Source organism: Aquarana catesbeiana, linkage group LG07, assembly GCF_042186555.1.
Source record: "Aquarana catesbeiana isolate 2022-GZ linkage group LG07, ASM4218655v1, whole genome shotgun sequence".
Classification (NCBI taxonomy): domain Eukaryota; kingdom Metazoa; phylum Chordata; class Amphibia; order Anura; family Ranidae; genus Aquarana; species Aquarana catesbeiana.
This window is the reverse complement of record NC_133330.1, coordinates 273,800,154-273,823,345: the sequence shown is the minus strand read 5'-3', so window position 1 is coordinate 273,823,345 and position 23,192 is coordinate 273,800,154. Positions and strand designations below refer to the sequence as shown.

Below are 23,192 nucleotides of genomic sequence, written 5' to 3'. Positions count from 1 at the left end.
TTGAACACCGTTTTCATATGCGGGCGGTACTCATGTATGCGTTCGCTTCTGCGCGTGAGCTCGTCGGGACGGGGAGCTTAAAAAAATATATTTTTTTAATTGTTTATTTTATTTTTAATTCTTATTATGACGCTGTCTTTTTAAAAAAAAAAAATTGGTTCACTTGTATTCCTATTACAAGGAATGTAAACATCCCTTGTAATAGAATAAAAGCATGACAGGTCCTCTTAAATATGAGATCTGGGGTCAAAAGACCTCAGATCTTATATTACACTAAAATGCAAAAAAAAAAAAAAAAAAAAAAAGACACTTGAACAAAATTAAATTAATAAATTTCTCCCTTAACCTTCCTAGTGGTATTCCCGAGCGTGGCTCAGGGTGAATTTTCCATGCCAAGAGTGGTAACCCCAAGCCACACCCGGGGCTGCATCGCAGTATCCAGGGAAAGTTACTTATCTTGTCCCCAGGATCCTACGATGTCCCCCTGCTGTGTGCGGCGGCTGTGTCTTCCGCCCGATGCTCTGTGTGCCAGGCTCCATTCCCTGCGAGCGGCGCAATGTGCGGGGACAGAGCCCGGCGGGAAATTACAGATTACATTACTGTATCAAATTATTTCACATCTCTTTTGTCTCTAGTGCTTTGTCCAGTGCCCTGCATGCAGTTTTATATTATATATACTCTTCTTTCAGCCTGGAGAATGTCCATAGCAACCAAAAAGTGTCCCTTTACATCAAAAGCGGTTTTAGACCAGCTAGAAAACAGCGATAGTAAATTAGAACACTTGCAGAATTGAGCGATAGTGATTTGTGGGGAAATTCGTCATCAGACACTGAAAGTGACAACAGCGACAATTCTGCAACTGAGCAAATTTCTGTGTTTTTGAGTTGATTACATTATTGAATACATTTTATTATTATTATATTGTTATTTTTGATAATTATTTATAGTTATTTATATAATAATTTATGATTTTGTGTTTCAAACTTTATCATACCCGAGTTGTCTACTAGACTCTTGTTTGGACAGATTTAAGTGTGTTATTACTAAAAATTACAGGCCTACAATATAAAATGCCAAATTCCCATGCGAAACAATGTACCGCTTTCAGCATCAAAAGCTAGCTGCTGCCATAACCCCGGTATTTAGCGTCAAAGTACCAACGTATGGGTACGTCGTTCTGCGTGAAGTGGTTAATCCTGTTATTTTTGCTGTTATTCTGCTTTAAATACACACACACACATATATTTTTTTATTTATTTACTTTTTTTTTATTATTCTAATTTTATTTTTTGCACAGTTTATTTTTCTTTTTGGATTGCTATCATAAGGGATGAACAATATCCCTTGTAAAAGCATGGGCAGTGACAGGTAATCTTAATTGGGAGTTCAGGGGTCTATTAGACTCTGCCCTCCAAGGCAACTCATCAAATCGAGATTGGTTTGATTGGATGCTTTCCTAGCTTACAGCTTCATTTGTCACATTTGTCTGCAACCAGCCCAATAGCTTACAGCAGTCCCAGGCACCCCGATGATACAGGAGATAACCAGGAACGATGGCAGCAGGGAGAGGGCCCACTTCCCATCCCTGTAAAATTGATCAGGCGGCTGTAGAACCACTCAGATCACTTTTACATGAAAGCCGGTTGCCGGCTGAAAAATTTGATAACATGATGCATGTTTGATGTAGGTGCAGCCATAATCCTGGCATAACCACTTCCACCCAATATGGTCTAATGGCTGGAAGTGGTTGAAGAAAACCTGCACTTTGTCCATGCAGGGCAAAGTAACAGGTTTACTTTAATGGCAGTTCTCCCGGCAGCACATACTCACATATCCTTCGCTCCTATTCTGTTCCATTCAGTCGTGGGGGTAGAAGAAGGAAGAGAGAGTCTTCAGCCCTGTGTAGACACTGATTCGAGTGATTTGTAGCCTACACAGGGCTTTCTTGTCCTCACATCTAGCCACTAAGCAGAGCATTAAGGGAGAAAAAGTAAAATAAATATCTGCTACACTTGGGGCTGGCATTAAGGTGAACCTGTTGACTTGTTTTGCATGAGAAAAGCACAGCTTTACTTTTAGTCCAGTCTAAATCAAGATGTCTACAGATTCAAAGTAGGGCTTTGGCTTTTTTTGTGTTTCAAGAATTTCCATTTTTGAAATAAATGCCAGTGAATTAACCAAAAATGAGCTGAGTTGAGAGCTGAGAGCAGTGGTAGCCATTGGTTCCTGTTGATGTCAGTCAAATCCTGTGATGATGGAGCAGGAGGCGGGGCAGAGCCGTGCTGTCTGTGTTAATGGACACAGGCGGTGCAGCTCGAGATGGAGCACACAGGTGTAATACTGTAATACTTTCCAATCACTTTAAAGTGTCATTAAACACCCTGGCGGTATGATTATGTCTGATTTTTGCATCTCAAAGCGGTACAATTGTTTTGCATAGAAATTTGGCGTTTTATATTGTAGGCCTGTAATTCTTAGCAACAACACTCTTAAATCTGTCCAAAAAAGAGTCTAGAAGATATCCCGGGTATGATAAAGTTTGAAACACAAAATCATAAATTATAATATAATAAATAACTATAAATAATGATAAAAAATAATATAATAATAATAAAATTAATTTCCCCACGATTCACTATGGCTCAATTCTGCAAGTATTCTAATTTACTATTGCTGTTTTCTAGCTGGTCTCAAACCACTTTTGATGTAATGGGACACTTTTTGGTTGCTATGGACAATCTCAAGTTTCCAGGCAGAAAGAACAGTATATATAATGTAAAACTGGATGTAGGGCACTGGACAAACCACTAGGGACAAAAGGGATGTGAAATGATTTCATACAGTAATGTAATCTGTAAGATTACAGTGTACTTTATGTGTTTTCAATTTTTTTAATTTTCCACCAGGCTCCGGCCTCGTGCGTTGTGACGCTCGCAGGGAACGGAGCCCGGCACACAGAGGCATTGGGCTGAGGACAGAGCCCGCAAACATAGCAGGGGGACATCGCAGGATCCTGGGGATAAGGTAAGTACACTGCACCAGCATCCTGCAATGTGGCTCAGGGTTACCGCTAATGGTACTGAAACTGAACCCCAAGCCACGCTCGGGAAAACCGTCAGGGAGGTTAAAGGCAAAACCTTTTTTTTTTTAGTTTTGGATAGAGTGGAGAGGGATTATAACCATGTCAGTTTTTATTGCTACCTGAGCCCCGTTAGGGACATTCACTCTGTTTATTTGTCCTGTTTACATTGTTATTGAAAGTGAAAGTAACAGAAAATCTCAAATTTTGGGTTGACATCCGAACAGTAATAGAGGTGAAATGTTCCAATGTGGACACTAGCTCTGGTGACACACTGGGATTCCCTCACTTTGGAGGGAATTTCTCTAATTTCCTGTTTTGACTATGGGACAGGAAGTGAAGGGAAATCTCTCAAATGGAACACAGATGGTTATAACCCTCCCTTACTCTATTCAAAAATTTTAAAAAATCTTTGCCTAGCGTGAAACCTTAACATCAATTCCTGAGGTCAATATTTGCATAATAGAGTGCTGCATTATTTAGGATTCTTTGGGGCTCTTTGCAAGGTATATGTCATTTGTACAAGCAGATATATAAAAAAATTGTTTACTATTTTAGCCCATTATCAGGTTTAGTCCTCCCCTCTTCCTTTGCTATAGCGCTAGTATATTTGGTGAGACCCAGCTTTCATTTTGACATCAAAATCTTGCGCTCTGTCAATGTGTAAATAATGGCTACAAACATTATTTGCGGGCATGAATGATAAATACAATATAATGCTGTTGCAGCATATTTACATTTTCTTTATGTGTAGAAGAAAAGGGTTTTCATCAATTTGCAAATAATGTCAGCGGTGTGCTTTTTCTTGTAAATTGCATTGGCAATAACATACATTTGAAAAAACAATCATGTTAAAATAAATCATTGTCTGTCCCAGAAAAACAATACTTTTCAGTATCAAAAACAATCACTAACCTATTGCCGAGTTAATAGACCAGTAACTGAAATGTAAACATTTCTCCAGTCTATAAGGAGTAAAGTGCTTACATGTCAGCTTCTCTAATTTGTTGCTCTTAATGTATTGCTGTAAAAATGCAATATTCTTCCCTGTCTATGATATACCAAGCACATGCTTTGGTCACTAATCAGCTCAGCAAAGTTCATGAAATATCACCATATTTACAATAGTTTACTGCATTTGTGAAAGTATGGATTGTTTATTTCAGCACTCAGTGTAAGGAAAGAGTTACTATAGCATATACATAACATATGCATAAGTTAGGTCTTAGGTTTAGCTCTCTTTATCTGCCCAGGAGGATGTGAAGGGGGATAGGAATGTGCTAAAGCTCAAATGAAGTCACATTTTTCTATAGAACACTGAACCATATATATATATATATATATATATATATATATATATATATATATATATATATATATATACACACATTTAATGGTTCCACTTTCTCTCTTGCTTTCTTGTAAAAGGTCTGTACTCTCATTCAGCTGAATATATCTCCCAAATTTATTAAGCCACAAATGTAGAGATTGACCATGTATATTTAATTTGAAAGCAATGATATCCTGGTAGGTTTATAAATAATCACCTTCTGGTAGTTCTGTTGACTTATTTTCTGTAATTTCTTCAATAGGTTTCCTTACAGAAAATTTATTTCGACCTGGTTTTCTTTCTACTATAACTCCTTTGCGAGGAATACCGGATTGAATTGCTGCCATACATACCGGTGTTTCCTGTTTTTTTTACAAAAATAGAATTTTATTAAATAACTGATGTTTTTTCTCATTTACATGTTTACATTTTAGAATGATCCAGCTTACACTGTCATATCCATCTGTGCTCTGCACTTTGTCTTTGTCCATTTTGCAATGATCTGGACATATCACTCTGTAGTAGAAAAAAATATATATTAGGGGTCTCATCCAGGAACATATTTTCTTATGGCAGATTTTCTCAACCTTTGTAGCCCTGAGAAACCCATGAAATAATGTTCAGGTCCCCCTGAACTCCTTTCAGAAAGTATATCTACAGTTTACAGTTCACAATAATAAGATCAAGAAGTTTAATGTACTCAGTGAGAGGAAGAATACCCGTCACATTGGTGAAAAAAAAAATGCACCATCTCATTAGGGGTGTGTGGGAAAAGGTATGAATGCTAAAAGATCCTTGATTTCATGCCATTGGCTTTGACAAGTGATGCTGGCCCTGCAACTATTACTTGGAAAGTTAATTTTGCACTGCCCAATGAACCTCCACAAACCTTTCGAGGAACCCTAGGGTTCCACAGAAGCCTGGTTGAGATTGTTCATGTTAGGAGTATACCATGACCTACTGCCAGAATTATTTTTTTTATAAAACACACACATTAGTTACCATGGGTAACCTTAGTGTAATGGGTTTTAGTTACTAACATTGCATTCTTTTTCTATACTTTACTTTTATCAGAGAGTTATACTATAGATAAGTATCATTGTAAGCTACTGATTATCTCAGTATAGGTGTAGAGCCAAAATTAACTATTTATAATAATTGATTTAAATCCCTTACACTGCCTTTGTATAGTGTTTTGCAATGACAATGTTAAGATTACATTTTGGTTACTTTTATCTAACGTAAATAAATTTGAACCCAAAGTTTTTGAATTAACCAAAATGATGCAGCTCTCTGCCAAAGCTGCTCTGCCTGCAGTGCCATCCAATGGATATAAAAAGTAAGTGAAGCTTATTCATCATTAGAAAGTTTCTTAGGAGAGTGATACCTGGTCTTTAGGCAGGTATGAAACCACTGATATGTTAGTTGCCATCATGAGGCTTTTTCGTAACAAGAACATGTGAAAATCACAAAGTTTCTTTATGTACCCTAACAGAAAAACACTCTCTAACCATGAAACCTTAGCAACTAAGGAAATCCCTAAAATGAGCCCTTAACATCCAAACACGTAATCCCTATCCTACCCTTTTAACAGTCACACTGCTCATGTAAAAACATATATCATTTATTCAATACAGCAATATGAATAAAAACGTATAACCCCTAAAAAAAAATAAAAAAACCCATGCAACTCATAAAAGAGCCCAAAGAAATGTAAATAATGGTTGAAATTGGTGTGTACATTAAACAAGAGCATACAAACAAGAATCTTGTTATGACAGTTGTAATAACACTATAAGATTATAGCACTTGTAAACCCCAGAGGACACCTATCTGAGCAGATCTTGTATTTTATAAATTTAACGCAAATTGTTAGATTTATTACATTTGTTCCCCCCAGATTGGCATGTTTGCAGAAGGTCTTTTGAAGTTTACAGGTGCAATCAACTTATAGTCTTATTACAACTATGATAATAATATTCTTTTTTGTGTATGCTTGCTGGTTTCTATACCAATTTTAACTGGTATTCACAATTTAGAGTGCTCCTTTTTGAGTTATATGAGATTTCTAATTATTTTAATTGGTTAACGTTCATATGTTTTTTCAGCTTGTTGTATTAATAATATGATATACTGCATGTTTTACATTTTTACATAAACATTGTAGCTGATTTAGTCTGTGTGGGGATTGTGGTGGTTTCATATTTATCTTTCTCTGGCTAGTACGCAAGGTGGTATGTTTCTAGTTGGGATATTTTTCTACTGTCAGCATGTTTTTTGTTAGTATATGAGTACCGCAGCACCACTGATCAGCTCCTTGTGCTGCTTTTACCTCCTTAACACTGAGCTCTGTTGTACAAACTAAAAAAAGAAAATAAACAAATGTCTGCATAATGTTTTTAATCTGTCTGGAGTTCAGTTTAAGAAATAACTCTGAATTACTTCACTCACTTTACACATTTGTGTACATACAGGGCAATACAAACTCTGTAGCCCCCTCCTCAATGTTATATACATTCATGCTATATGCTTCTATTAATATTGTGATGGAAATGTTTTGGATACCAACAAACTGCACATTTTTCAGAGAGGGCTGTCTTACGTACTTTATAACTCCCTCAGGAATTTCCTTTGCTGTCGTATCACACTGAGCTTCAACTGGAGGAGGGAAATAGTAAATCAGTTAAGTATAGAAGTGTATACATAAAGGTAAATATGCTATGTATAGACATACAGACTTAAAAAAAAATACATATGTAAAGGGATTGTATGAATTTCTGATGCAGGTTTAGTTAAAAAATGTGTAAATAAATGTTTAAATAAAATAGGGTCATTATTTGAACCGAAAACTTGTACGCATAAGGGTTTTAGGCCATTGTCCTGTACAATGCCCCTTGCTGTGGACACAATTATAAACTTCATCCCTTTGACAGCCAGCAGCCAACACTTTGCATAGCTGGTATCTCTAAATTCCAGCTGTCACTGACTGTAAATTTAGACATGAATCTAAGCTGAAAAAAAGTACCCGATAAGGGTTTAAACCACTGCCTAGTACAATGCCCCATACTGTGGACACAATTATACTCTTCATCCCTTTGACAGCTACCAGCCAACACTTTGCATATGTGGTGGCTCTAAATCCCAGTTGTCACTGAGCCTTACAATTAGAAATGAATCCGAGTTGTAAAAAAAAGTTGTACCCGTAAAGGGTTTACACCATTGCATAGTACAATTCCCCACACTGTAGACACAATTATAAACTTCATCCCCTTGACAGCTATCAGCCAACACTTTGTGTAAGTAGTGGCTCCAAATCTCAGCCGTCACTGAACTTAAATTTATAAATTAGTTCTGGATAGTTTTGAATCATGTGGTCGCTATGTCAGCCATGACATAGGGATAACAGGCACGCTAAAGGCTTCATTAAAATAATGGTTTCATCTTGTGCCACTTGGCCACTATAGGTGGCAGTGTGCCTCTGTGTAATATTGTAATAATTTTTAATTATAGTATTCAAAAAAGAGTTAAGTAAAGATGTAAAAAAATGTTGCAATATATCTTTGTTCAGCTGAAGAACATCGCCATATTTATTATTTCATGATGGTAAGAATGGCCATGTGTATTTTTTTTTTTTAGAATTCTTTTTATTTGTTTCAAAAAAGAAAAAAAAATAAGTACAGTATTACAGAACTATGGAAAGGTACAAGGCATAGAAACAGACATACGACACCTTCAACAACCAGACTAAGCTAACTAAAAAAAAAAAACTCTGTAGCTTTTGCTAGTATGTGCCAGGATAAATGTGCTGGCCGCAACCCACAAAACCATGAGAGCTATGACAGGTACCACTTATGAATGTGTCGATAGCAGTCAGAAGCAAATGGTCAGCCAGTTTGCACAAAGAGACCTTGGAGGAGAAAACACAGCTATTGATTAAATTAAATTAGTTAGTTGACCTTACAGGGTCCTCCTGTTCCAAAGTGGTGGTTTCAGACTCCAGACAGACGTTCCAGACCTTTTTAAATTTTAGGGGGCATCCTCTACTAGAATATGTTTCCTTGTATAAAGGCACAGCTAGGTTAACTAATGATTTCCATGCATTTAGGGTAAGGGCAGAAGTGGGAGCCTGGTGTAAAAGAGGAGTAACCCCAATAGTGTGCGAATTGCCCTGGAGGGGGCCAAAGAATCTACTAAACCCAGTAAACAGATCTCTAACTTTTGAGGTATATTTACAGTGGTCAGTCGGTTAATGAAGGTTATAATTAATGACCAGTAAGTTTGTATAATGGGGCAGGACTAAATCATATGTATGAAAACCCGCAGAGTCAGCCCCACAACGCCAACACTGCGGCGTACAGTCCGGGTAGATTTTGTGTAACCTGTAGGGAGTATAGTAATACTTATGTAGTATTTTAAACTGGACCAGACGATCCCTGGAAGAGACCAATTGGCCAAAAGGGGAGTCCCAGATATGCTCCCAGTCCTCCCCATCCAACTCCGGCAGCTCCGCCATCCAGAAGGCACAGAACCATGATGCACAGTCGGTTGAAGGGCCTTGTAGATCGTGGAAAATGGTTTAGTTAATGACTCTTCTTGGAGAAGCGATATCCATATCCGTCTGATAGAGTCAGGAGGGAACCCCCAAACTGTGCTCTGTAGGCATGGCGGAGTGTATTTAGTTTTAAAGAAAAGAAAAACATTGATACTAATTTAGGGTAATAAATAATTACCTTCTGGTAGATTCTTCGGCTTTTTTTCAGCTATAACTTTAATAGGTCTCCTTATGACAAATTTGGTTTGACCTGTTTTTTTCTCTAATATAAATGATCCAACTCCTTTGGGAAGAACACCAGATTGCCTTGCAGCCAAGCACACTGGAGTTTCCTGTTTTTTTTTAGAAATAAGTATGAACTAGAATTAGAATTTCACTTTTTAAATGATGCTTTATTTATTAAAAGATGCTTAACTGTTTAATATGATTTATCAACAACTTACATTGTTATATCCATCCGTGTTCTTCTGCACTTTGTCCTCACGCATTTTACAGCGCTCGGGACATATCACCCTGTAGAAGAAGAAAAGATTACTGCAAACTCATGTAGGAACATATTACTCTATAGAGTTTATAGAGGAGTGCTCCATCTCCTACTGCCAGAAAGGAACATCTAGCTCTCTTCTAAATGCTACTTAGAAGGGCTCTAGCTCTTGAAAGCAGGCATTAGTGGATTTATATGAGCAAGCTGGATAGTGGAATTACATGTTCTTCAAAAGATTGTCAAGTGGCTGCTAATTTATCTATGCGGTGTAAGTAGCATAATGAAAAATTCACTTTGAAGATAGGATTACACAGCACTCAAAAACATTAAGCCACATCACTATGTGACATGGCTTTTTGATCAACAAAGCTTTTGATTACCGTGTCAATGCAGACAAAAGATATTTCCATTTATAGAGGGCTATCTTATATACCTTACAACTCCATCGGGAATCTCCTTTGCTGTTGTAGTGCAGGTGGCCTCAACTGGGGTAGAGAAATAGTTACATAATTAGTCAAGTTGAGAAAAAAAACACAAGTCCCTTGAGTTCACTGAATAGAATAATAACGAAAGAAATAAAACACCTGCATATACAAAACCCTAAACTCACAGTAGTTCCAGAGGAAGGCAAAAAAAAACTTTTCTTATTTTTTTTAAAGCATGGTCCAATTAGCTCCTGGGAAACAAGGGGAAATTATTCCTGATCCCCTAAGGTAATCAAATATTTCCTGGATCAACATAAATCACTATCACTATAAATATTAATAACCAGTTATATTCTTTACGTTTAGAAATACATGCAGCTTTTTTTTTAACAATCAGAAAAGCTGGATTGAAGAAGCCTTTCTGTGTGCGGAGGTTAAACCTCTCTTCTTCCAGACACCAGGAGTACCCTCTTGGTCCGTGCAATGACCTTAGAGTAAACAGCTTTTTACCAAGTTTTCTATTTGAAATATTTATTTATATTTACAGTACAGAGTAATCATATCCCCCTTAAATACCTTTTGTCAAGAAGGAATAAGTTCACTTCAGTTAACCTTTCTTTATATGGTTTCCTCTAAGCTTCTTGTCAGTTTAGTTGCCCTTCTCTGCATTCTCTTCTGGTTTTGCAATGTATTTTTGTGAACTGGTGCCCAAAATGGAACTGCAAATTCCAGATAAGGTTTTACTAATGCTTTGTACATGGACAAGATTGTGTCTCTCTCCCTGGAGTCTATGGGGTTGATTTACTAAAGGTAAAAGGCTATTCACTTTTAGGAATTTTTCCTTTGTGAATGTGGTAAAAATTCACCTTGCACAGAATACCCAAGCATGTGCAAGGAAAAAAAACGTATTTTGGTGGAAGTTGGCAGAGCTTCCCTACATTCATTAAACAAAGGGAAAATTCCCTTGAAATGCATACAACCTATTTACATTTAGTAAATTAACCCCCATACCTCAATTAATAAAAAAAAGTGTTGTGCTTGCTCTAGGAAACTGCAATTTTGCATCGCATGCTGTTATTAAGTATATGATCTACCAGAACATCCAGATCCTTTTTCGATCATGGATTCTGCAGTTTCATTTCATCCATATATATAGCGTCCAAGCGCATAAAGTTACATTTAAATAGTTGCCCAATCAAACAGTGCATTAAGGTCTGCTTGTATATACAGGCATCTTGTAGGAATATCTTATTCCTCTACATAGCTTTGTGTCATCTGCAAGCACAGATATGGTATGTTCAATTTCACACACTCTGTCATTTATAAATAGGTTAAAACCAAGAGTCCCAACACTTGGGTTAAACCACTAATAACCTTAGACCATTCAGAGAATGAATCATTAATCACTACTTTCACCATGGACCTTTATCCAGTTACAGATTGAATTTTCTAAGCCTATAGACCTTAACTTACACATTAGTCATCTGTAGGAAACTGTGTCAAACTCTTGAGCAGAGTATATTAGATGCATAGTCATTCTTTTGTTTAATATTTTGCTTGCATCTTCGTAAAAAGATAGTAGGTTTATTTGACAACGTTGGTCTTTTATGAATCCATGCTGGCTATTGTTTATAATATAGTTTTCTAGCAAACACGTCTATGTGGTCTTTTATCAAAGTAAGCAGCCAGTTAAATACAGAAGTAGAAGTGTGTACATAAAGATAAAATTGCCTTTAACCACTTGATGACCGCCTCACACCGATGTACGTCGGCAAGGTGGCATGGACAGGCAAAATCACGTACATATACGTGATTTGCCTTCAGCGTGTGGTGGGTCCCCCCCCCCCCCCCCGTGCCCGAGGCGGTCGTCTTTTGTCCCACGGCGATCGGAGGTGAGGGGGAGGCCATCCGTTCGTGGCCCCCCCCTCGCGATCGCCGCCGGCCAATCGAATCATTCCTTTGCTGCTGTATGCTAAACAGCAGCAAAGGAAGTGATGTCATCTCTCCTCGGCTCTGTAATTTCCATTCCGGCCCGAGGAGAGAAGACAGGTATGTGAGTGCACAACACTACACACACACAGTAGAACATGCCAGGCACACAAAACACCCCGATTCCCCCCCCCGATCACCCCCCAATCCCCCCCCCAATCACCCCCCCCCCTGTCACAAACTGACACCAGCAGTTTTTTTTTTTTCTGATTACTGCATTGGTGTCAGTTTGTGACAGTTACAGTGTTGGGACAGTTAGTATTACTCCCCTTTAGGTCTAGGATACCCCCCTAACCCCCCCTAATAAAGTTTTAACCCCTTGATCACCCCCTGTCACCAGTGTCGCTAAGCGATCATTTTTCTGATCGCTGTATTAGTGTCGCTGGTGACGCTAGTTAGGGACCTAAATATTTAGGTTCGCCGTCAGCGTTTTATAGCGACAGGGACCCCCATATACTACCGAAAAAATGTTTTAACCCCTTGATTGCCCCCTAGTTAACCCTTTCACCACTGATCACCGTATAACTGTTACGGGTGACGCTGGTTAGTTTGTTTATTTTTTATAGTGTCAGGGCACCCGCCGTTTATTACCGAATAAAGGTTTAGCCCCCTGATCGCCCAGCGGTGATATGCCTCGCCCCAGGCAGCGTCAGATTAGCGCCAGTACCGCTAACACCCACGCACGCAGCATACGCCTCCCTTAGTGGTATAGTATCTGATCGGATCAATATCTGATCCGATCAGATCTATACTAGCGTCCCCAGCAGTTTAGGGTTCCCAAAAACGCAGTGTTAGCGGGATCAGCCCAGATACCTGCTAGCACCTGCGTTTTGCCCCTCCGCCCAGCCCACCCAAGTGCAGTATCGATCGATCACTGTCACTTACAAAACACTAAACGCATAACTGCAGCGTTCGCAGAGTCAGGCCTGATCCCTGCGATCGCTAACAGTTTTTTTGGTAGCATTTTGGTGAACTGGCAAGCACCAGCCCCAGGCAGCGTCAGGTTAGCGCCAGTAGCGCTAACACCCACGCACGCACCGTACAGCTCCCTTAGTGGTATAGTATCTGAACGGATCAATATCTGGTCCGATCAGATCTATACTAGCGTCCCCAGCAGTTTAGGGTTCCCAAAAACGCAGTGTTAGTGGGATCAGCCCAGATACCTACTAGTACCTGCGTTTTGCCCCTCCGCCCGGCCCAGCCCAGCCCACCCAAGTGCAGTATCGATCGATCACTGACACTTACAAAACACTAAATGCATAACTGCAGCGTTCGCAGAGTCAGGCCTGATCCCTGCGATCGCTAACAGTTTTTTTGGTAGTATTTTGGTGAACTGGCAAGCACCAGCCCCAAGCAGCGTCAGATTAGCGCCAGTACCACTAACACCCACGCAAGCAGCATACGCCTCCCTTAGTGGTATAGTATCTGAACGGATCAATATCTGATCCGATCAGATCTATACTGGCGTCCCCAGCAGTTTAGGGTTCCCAAAAACGCAGTGTTAGCGGGATCAGCCCAGATACCTGCTAGCACCTGCATTTTGCCCCTCCGCCCGGCCCAGCCCACCCAAGTGCAGTATCGATCGATCACTGTCACTTACAAAACACTAAACGCATAACTGCAGCGTTCGCAGAGTCAGGCCTGATCCCTGCGATCGCTAACAGTTTTTTTGGTAGCTTTTTATTGAACTGGCAAGCGCCAGCGGCCTAGTACACCCCGGTCGTAGTCAAACCAGCACTGTAGTAACACTTGGTGACGTGGCGAGTCCCATAAGTGCAGTTCAAGCTGGTGAGGTGGCAAGCACAAGTAGTGTCGCGCTGCCACCAAGAAGACAAACACAGGCCCATCGTGCCCATAATGCCCTTCCTGCTGCATTCGCCAATCCTAATTGGGAACCCACCGCTTCTGCAGCGCCCGTACTTCCCCCATTCACATCCCCAACCAAATGCAGTCGGCTGCATGAGAGGCATTTTCTTTATGTCCTCCCGAGTACCCCTACCCAACGAACCCCCCCAAAAAAGATGTTGTGTCTGCAGCAAGCGCAGATATAGGCGTGACACCCGCTATTATTGTCCCTCCTGTCCTGACAATCCTGGTCTTTGCATTGGTGAATGTTTTGAACGCTACCATTCATTAGTTGAGTATTAGCGTAGGGTACAGCATTGCACAGACTAGGCACACTTTCACAGGGTCTCCCAAGATGCCATCGCATTTTGAGAGACCCGAACCTGGAACCGGTTACCGTTATAAAAGTTAGTTACAAAAAAAGTGTAAAAAAAAAAAAAATATATATATAAAATAAAAAAAAATAGTTGTCGTTTCATTGTTCTCTCTCTCTCTATTCTCTCTCTCTATTGTTCTGCTCTTTTTTACTGTATTCTATTCTGCAATGTTTTATTGTTATTATGTTTTATCATGTTTGCTTTTCAGGTATGCAATTTTTTATACTTTACCGTTTACTGTGCTTTATTGTTAACCATTTTTTTGTCTTCAGGTACGCCATTCACGACTTTGAATGGTTATACCAGAATGATGCCTGCAGGTTTAGGTATCATCTTGGTATCATTCTTTTCAGCCAGCGGTCGGCTTTCATGTAAAAGCAATCCTAGTGGCTAATTAGCCTCTAGACTGCTTTTATAAGCCGTGGGAGGGAATGCCCCCCCCCCACCATCTTCCGTGTTTTTCTCTGGCTCTCCTGTCTCAACAGGGAACCTGAGAATGCAGCCGGTGATTCAGCCAGCTGACCATAGAGCTGATCAGAGACCAGAGTGGCTCCAAACATCTCTATGGTCTAAGAAACCGAAAGCTACGAGCATTTTATGACTTAGATTTCGCCGGATGTAAATAGCGCCATTGGGAAATTGGGGAAGCATTTTATCACACCGATCTTGGTGTCGTCAGATGCTTTGAGGGCAGAGGAGAGATCTAGGGTCTAATAGACCCCAATTTTTTCAAAAAAGAGTACCTGTCACTACCTATTTCTATCATAGGGGATATTTACATTCCCCGAGATAACAATAAAAATGATTAAAAAAAAAAAAAATGAAAGGAACAGTTTAAAAATAAGATAAAAAAGCAAAAAAATAATAAAGAAAAAAAAAAAAAAAAAAAAAGCACCCCTGTCGCCCCCTGCTCTCGCGCTAAGGCGAACGCAAGCGGCGGTTTGTCGTCAAACGTAAACAGCAATTGTACCATGCATGTGAGGTATCGCTGCGAAGGTCAGATCGAGGGCAGTAATTTTTGCAGTAGACCTCCTCTGTAAATCTAAAGTGGTAACCTGTAAAGGCTTTTAAAGGCTTTTAAAAATGTATTTATTTTGTTGCCACTGCACGTTTGTGCGCAATTTTAAAGCATGTCATGTTTGGTATCCATGTACTCGGCCTAAGATCATCTTTTTTATTTCATCAAACATTTGGGCAATATAGTGTGTTTTAGTGCATTAAAATTTAAAAAAGTGTGTTTTTTCCCCAAAAAATGCGTTTGAAAAATCGCTGCGCAAATACTGTGTGAAAAAAAAAAATGAAACACCCACCATTTTAATCTGTAGGGCATTTGCTTTAAAAAAATATATAATGTTTGGGGGTTCAAAGTAATTTTTTTGCAAAAAAAAATAACTTTTTCATGTAAACAAAGAGTGTCAGAAAGGGCTTTGTCTTCAAGTGGTTAGAAGAGTGAGTGATGTGTGACATAAGCTTCTAAATGTTGTGCATAAAATGCCAGGACAGTTCAAAACCCCCCCAAATGACCCCATTTTGGAAAGTAGACACCCCAAGCTATTTGCTGAGAGGCATGTCGAGTTCATGGAATATTTTATATTGCGATACAAGTTGCGGGAAAGAGACAAATTTTTTTTTTTTTTTTTTGCACAAAGTTGTCACTAAATGATATATTGCTCAAACATGCCATGGGAATATGTGAAATTACACCCCAAAATACATTCTGCTGCTTCTCCTGAGTACAAGGATACCACATGTGTGAGACTTTTTGGGAGCCTAGCCGCGTACGGGACCCCGAAAACCAAGCACCGCCTTCAGGCTTTCTAAGGGCGTGAATTTTTGATTTCACTCTTCACTGCCTATCACAGTTTCGGAGGCCATGGAAAGCCCAGGTGGCACAAAACCCCCCCAAATGACCCCATTTTGGAAAGTAGACACCCAAAGCTATTTGCTGAGAGGTATAGTGAGTATTTTGCAGACCTCACTTTTTGTCACAAAGTTTTGAAAATTGAAAAAAGAAAAAAAAAATGTTTTTTCTTGTCTTTCTTCATTTTCAAAAACAAATGAGAGCTGCAAAATACTCACCATGCCTCTCAGCAAATAGCTTGGGGTGTCTACTTTCCAAAATGGGGTCATTTGGGGGGGTTTTGTGCCACCTGGGCATTCCATGGCCTCCAAAACTGTGATAGGCAGTGAAGAGTGAAATCAAAAATTTTCACCCTTAGAAATCCTGAAGGCGGTGCTTGATTTTCGGGGCCCCGTACGCAGCTAGGCTCCCAAAAAGCCCCACACATGTGGTATCCCCATACTCAGGAGAAGCAGCTAAATGTATTTTGGGGTGCAATTCCACATATGCCCATGGCCTGTGTGAGCAATATATCATTTAGTGACAACTTTGTGCAAAAAAAAAAAAAAAGTGTCACTTTCCCGCAACTTGTGTCAAAATATAAAATATTCCATGGACTCAATATGCCTCTCAGCAAATAGCTTGGGGTGTCTACTTTCCAAAATGGGGTCATTTGGGGAGGTTTTGTGCCACCTGGGCATTCCATGGCCTCCGAAACTGTGATAGGCAGTGAAGAGTGAAATCAAAAATTTACACCCTTAGAAATCCTGAAGGCGGTGCTTGGTTTTCGGGGCCCCGTACGCGGCTAAGCTCCCAAAAAGTCCCACACATGTGGTATCCCCATACTCAGGAGAAGCAGCTGAATGTATTTTGGGGTGCAATTCCACATAGGCTCATGGCCTGTGTGAGCAATATATCATTTAGTGACAACTTTTTGTAAATATTTTTTTTTTTTTGTCATTATTCAATCACTTGGGACAAAAAAAATAAATATTCAATGGGTTCAACATGCCTCTCAGCAATTTCCTTGGGGTGTCTACTTTCCAAAATGGGGTCATTTGGGGGGGTTTTGTACTGCCCTGCCATTTTAGCACCTCAAGAAATGACATAGGCAGTCATAAACTAAAAGCTGGGTAAATTACAGAATATGTACCCTAGTTTGTAGACGCTATAACTTTTGCGCAAACCAATAAATATATGCTTATTGACATTTTTTTTACCAAAGACATGTGGCCGAATACATTTTGGCCTAAATGTATGACTAAAATTTAGTTTATTGGATTTTTTTTATAACAAAAAGTAGAAAATATCATTTTTTTCAAAATTTTCGGTCTTTTTCCGTTTATAGCGCAAAAAATAAAAACTGCAGAGGTGATCAAATACCATCAAAAGAAAGCTCTATTTGTGGGAAGAAAAGGACGCAAATTTTGTTTTGGTACAGCATTGCATGACCGCGCAATTAGCAGTTAAAGCGACGCAGTGCCAAATTGGAAAAAGACCTCTGGTCCTTAGGCAGCATAATGGTCCGGGGCTCAAGTGGTTAAAGTCATACTGTCTTAACCTCTTCAATACCAGACACTTTCACCCCCTTCCTGCCCAGACCAATTTTCAGATTTCAGAGCTGTCACACTTTGAATGGTAATTACTCTGTCATGCAACAGTGTACCCAAATTAAATAGATAGATAGATCTATCATATGGTGGTATTTAACTGCTCCCCTCAATGTAGATAATGGCTGAACAGGTGCTCTCTACTTCCAGGAAGACGTACCTGTACGTCCTCCCAGTACTGCGCCTGGTGCATGCACCCTGTGGCACACAGCAGTGTGATCTGTTACCGATCATGGTACCCAGCCACTCGGAGTGTCCCTGGTACCAAGTGATCGCTGTGACCAATCACATTGATCACGGTTACTGTAGTAAGCAACGGTGTCATTCATGATGCTTTGCTTACTACCGTGTTGATCTCTGTGATTGGTCTCAGTAAAAACATGGTACCAAGGTCAATCACAGGGCTAATTACTGTGTTAACACAGCACTGTTTTGGTGACAGTATGTAAAAAAAGAAAAGAAAAAGAAATATATATACTCCCTAATCACAAATGCACCAGTCAGTGTCCCTAATTTCTGCCACCCACTCACAGTGTCCCTAATCATCGTCGCCCATTCAGTTTCCCTAATCACTGATACCCACTCACTGTGCCCCCTAATCACTGACACACCAGTCATATTTTCCCTGATTACTGCCACACCATTCATATTGTGCCTAATTGCCACAACACCAGTCATATTGTCCCTGATCAGCACCACAACAGTTATTGTGTCCCTGATCACAACCACAATAGTAACTGTGATTACCACCACACCAGTTTCTGTGTCCCTGTTTACCGCCACACCAGTTACTGTGTCCCCAATCACCACCACACTAATCATATTGTCCCTAATCACCGTCATACCAGACATATTGTCCCTGATCACCACCACACCAGTTACAGCGTCCCTTATCACCACCAATCCAGTTACAGTGTCCCTGATTACTGCCACACCAGTTACAGAGTAACTGATCACCGTCACACCAGAGCAGTGTTGCCTCTGCCTGCCACCTGTACTAACCCTGACCTGTTTATTGGCCACATTTCAGCCTGCTGCCTGGACCCATCCTTTGCCTGTTTGTTGACCATGTCTCTGCTTGCAGCCTGAAATGGCCCATATGCACATCCCACTCACTACATTCCTGCAAGACACCAGACTAGTGGACATCGCATTCCTAGGGTCAGCTATGTACCAGTAGGCTAGGCTTGTTTGACTTAGCAATATTCCCTGACCACTTGTACATAATGATTCCAAACAGTAAAAAAAGTCTCAAACATGTGGTATCGCCATACTCGGGAGGAGTAGCAGAATGTGTTTGAGGTGTAATTTTAAGTATGTCGATGCTGCGAGTGAGAAATATCATTTTAAATTGACAACTGATCATTTTCATTTTCTTTCTGCATTTTCCAAAAACATGTGGCAATAAAATGAAGTTTTCAAAAGACTCACCATGCCTCTTAAAAAATACCTTGGGGTGTTTACTCTCCAAAATGTCATTTTTGGTGTTTCTATCATCTTGGTGCTCCAGGGCCTCCAAAAATGTGATAGGTAGTCAGGAAATTAGATGCGTAATTTATGTCCCTAGAATGTCTGAACGTGCTCTTTGGATTTTGGGCCACTCTATATGAATAGGCTGTAAAAAAGTCTCACACATTTTGGGGTATAATTCTAAGTATGCCCATGATGAGTGTATAAAATATCTTTGCAATTGATTTTCTTCCTGGCATTTTCCAAAAACCTGTGGTGAAAAGTGACATTTCCAAAAGACTCACTATGCCTTTCAGAAAATACTGTAGAGTGTTTGCTCCCCAAAATATCATTTTGTGGGTGTTTATACTGTCCTGGTGCTCCAGGACCTCCAAAAATGTGATAGGTATTCAGGAAATTAGATGCGTAATTTACATGCAATTTATGCTTCTTGAAAGTTCAAAGGTGCTCCTCCATCTCATGTGGTATCCCCATACTTGGGAGGCATAAAAAACTGCAATTTCAAAAAACTCACCATGCTTCTTACATAATATCTTGGACTGTCTACTTTCCAAAAAGGAGTCATTTGGGGGTATTTGTACTGTCTTGGCATTTTAGGGCCTCAAGAAATGACATAGGTAGTCAGTATATCAGGACTGATCAGTTTTGAAATATATGTCCCATAGTTTGTAGACTCTATAACTTTCACACAGACTAATATACGCTGATTTGGGTTATTTTTAGCAGAATACATTTGGCTATACATTTATGAAGAAAGATTATTTACTAGCAACATTTTATAGAGATCACAAACTGTGGGATGTACAGTAGCTCACAAAAGTGAGTACACCCCTCATATTTTTGTAAATATTTTATTATATCTTTTCATGTGACAACACTGAAGAAATTACACTTTGCTACAATGTAAAGTAGTGAGTGTACAGCTTGTATAACAGTGTAAATTTGCTGTCCCCTCAAAATAACTCAACACACAGCCATTAATGTCTAAACTGCTGGCAACAAAAGTGAGTACACCCCTAAGTGAAAGTGAGATACTGTATATCTGAAAATTGACAAATCCTGATGTACTTGGAGACCCTAAAAGGACAGTACAATTACCCCCTAAATGACCGTTTTTTGGGAAGTAGAAAATAAATTAAATTTGTTTTTTTTCCACAATTTTTCTTACTGTCACCAGAGCAGTGCAGTGTCATCATGTAATTTCTGTGGCAGTGATCAGGGATACTGACTGGTGACAGTATATAAAAATATAATAATAACATTTTTTAAATTTTTTTACAATTTTTTTTTACATACTGTGCCCAGAGCAGTGCAGTGTTACCATAGTGACACTGTGCCACTCTGGGGAGTTGATCAGGATTTTTTTTACACTATGGGGCAAGATTTACTAAAACTGGAGTACTCAGATTCTGGTGCAGCTGCGCATGGTAGCCAATCAGCTTCTAACCTCAGCTTGTTCAATTAAGCTTTGGCAATAAAACCTGGAAGCTGATTGGTTTCTATGCAGAAGTGAGCCTGATTTTACACTCTAAAGCTTTAGTAAATAAACCCCTATGATTACTTATAATAGTGATGATCACATTAATCATTTTTATGACTGCCATCCATTTATGTGCCATTATATACTATTGTGATAGCTGTGATTGGCCACAGCAATCACATGGTACATGTGCACTGTGATTGACCCTATCTGTACTATGTGATCACTGCGACCAATCAATGAATGGCTATGTATGAAAGCCATACATCTGACACGTGATCGCTGTGATTGGTCACAGCGATCAGATGGTATCAAGCCTGGCCTGGTACAATGATCTGTCATCACACAGCGGGTGACAGATTGAGCCGCAGTATGACCTTTAGAGCAAGCAGGAGGTGCTCAACTAGAGGGACTTTATATAATAATGCTCCTGCTTGGCTGTCATTTGACTATAGGCTGGGTGGGAGGTAGATAAGTAGAACTAACGGGCTTAACATTTTTTTTTCATTTTGAATAGAGTAATGGAGGGTTATAGACACTGTCAGGTTTTTTGGCCAGCGCTGTCCGATTGGGGAGATTTACCTTCACTTCCTGTCCCATAGCCAAAACAGGAAGTGAGAGGAAATGTCTGCAAATTAAGGGAATCCCATGCCCCCCCCAGGTCGATAGAACTAATGTCCTCATTGGAAGATTTTCCCTCTATTACTTTGCTTGGGACAACCCAAAATTTGGTATTTTCTTTTACTTTCACTTTCAATGATAATGGCAAAGAACAAACAGAAAGGGTGAATCTCGCTAACATAGGCACTGACAGCAATAAAAACCTAATAGGTGTCTTCTAATCCATCTCCACTCTGTCCAAAACTAAGAAAAAAAAATTGCCTTTAGTTATATTTTAAAATAAATTAGTATTATATGGGGAGAACATATTAAATTCGTGCCAGCCGGCCACATGTAAAAGTACTGTGGGTGGTCTGCAAGCGCTTAAAGCCCTGTAACCCTAATGTTATGGTTTTTACCTGCTTATTTATTGGAAATATCTTAAAATATCTTGAGCACTGCCCCCAAAAGAACCACTGGTTAAGATGGATCTTCTGTTCTCTGCTACAACCTTTCAAATACCTCAGCCCTCCTGACACACCAGGTTAATAGAGGAAAAGAGCAAGAAACACAAAGAAATTCCTTAACACTAAGTACTAAGGCTATCTTGAGTGAGTCACCAAGACTATGGGTAAAAGTAAACATATATATACTTATTTAGAAAAGTGGTTCATAAGGCAAGTACTGTATATACCAACAACAGTTATGGTTGCACAATCCAACACACTGGGTAGTTAACAAAAGAGAGAGAGAGAGGCTGGGGCATAAATGGTGTATAAGCCGGAAATCAATATAAACCGTAGCAGTGACACCCAGAATACCAATAGGCAGTGGTTAGATCTTATTTAACAATACCATATACTGTCTGCATGTCCTAATGGTGGCTGTGCTAGGCCTAGACTGTTTGAGAGAACACATTCAGTGATAAACAGCATAAACAATATAAAGAAAAGGGGAGGAAACCTATTAAACTATGTAAAAGGGGCAGGTTATAAGTCTTTTACTGGCTCACGTTGGGGCCCTTAGATGAATGTTGGTGAACTAGAGGTAGTCTTTATATTCTGCAAGCAGTCAGAAATGCAGCATGAACAAGGCAAGGCAGAACACTCATGACCTAGGGGCTGCATGGTAATGCCAGGGGGTGCATGTGCTCTCTAGCAATTTTAGTGTTTGATGCAGGCATAGATCAGCAATGACCTCAAACCTCATAACAAGTGTCCTCACAAATTTTGAGTGCAGAGAAAAAGGGGAATATCTGTCTGGGAATGTTAGACCACCGAATGCACTGGGTAAAACTCTGGTGCCTATTAAACTGCATAGCCGTAGTTAGGCACACTGAACTGCTACAACTCGAAAGTAGGGGAAGGGGTATGTAACTGGAGGATGTTAATGCATTGTCTGTCACTAAATGTATTAATTTGGCATAGTTACATAGTTTGTCAGGGTGAAAAAGTCCATCTAGTTAACCAATAAAAAAAAAAAAAATAAAACATCAGTCGACATTTAGGATTTCATTAAGACCTATTGTTGCTGGGATAGTTAAAAATATGCTCAAAAAGCTGAACAAACCTTTTTATCATCCCATAAAATTAGAGAATGTGTATGTGTTCTACTTTTTAAAGAATAAGAAACCACTGATACTCCCATATGGTAATAAATAATCACCTTCTGGTAGCTTATTTGGCTTCTCTTCGGGTATTTCTTCAATAGGCTTCCTTACAACAAATTTCTTTTGACCTGATTTTCTTTGTAATATAAAAGATTGAGCTCCATTGCGAAGAATACCATGATGAGATGCTGCCAAGCATACTGGAGTTTCCTGTTTATTTTTTTAAGGGACAAAATAAAATTAGAAATGCATTTTGTAAATTATGTTTTGCTCATTGATTATACATGTTTCGTTTTCAGCATGATTGATCTGCGACTTACCCTTCCATATCCATCTGAGTTCTGCACAATGCCTTCTTCCATTTTGCACTGTTTTGGACATATTACCCTGTAAGAGAAGAAAACATATGAAAAGGGCCTCATCTAGGTTCATAGTACTTGATGGAGTTCATAAAGGGGTGCTCCATCTTCTGCTGCCAGAAAACTACCTCTTCATCAGGAGT

General features: G+C 39.5%; 1 protein-coding gene across 1 annotated transcript in view; it reads right to left on the bottom strand.

Moving 5' to 3' along the window:
* LOC141102974 (uncharacterized) overlaps positions 1 to 23,192 on the bottom strand; it is a 248,270-nt gene that overhangs the window by 187,897 nt on the left and 37,181 nt on the right. The window contains exons 13-20 of the mRNA XM_073592043.1: positions 23,011 to 23,077; positions 22,747 to 22,900; positions 9,879 to 9,930; positions 9,405 to 9,474; positions 9,140 to 9,293; positions 7,016 to 7,067; positions 4,859 to 4,925; positions 4,627 to 4,771 (exon numbers count right to left, since the gene is read on the bottom strand). Coding sequence (XP_073448144.1) covers positions 4,627 to 4,771; positions 4,859 to 4,925; positions 7,016 to 7,067; positions 9,140 to 9,293; positions 9,405 to 9,474; positions 9,879 to 9,930; positions 22,747 to 22,900; positions 23,011 to 23,077 — 761 coding nt within the window. The remainder of the gene's footprint in view (positions 1 to 4,626; positions 4,772 to 4,858; positions 4,926 to 7,015; positions 7,068 to 9,139; positions 9,294 to 9,404; positions 9,475 to 9,878; positions 9,931 to 22,746; positions 22,901 to 23,010; positions 23,078 to 23,192) is intronic.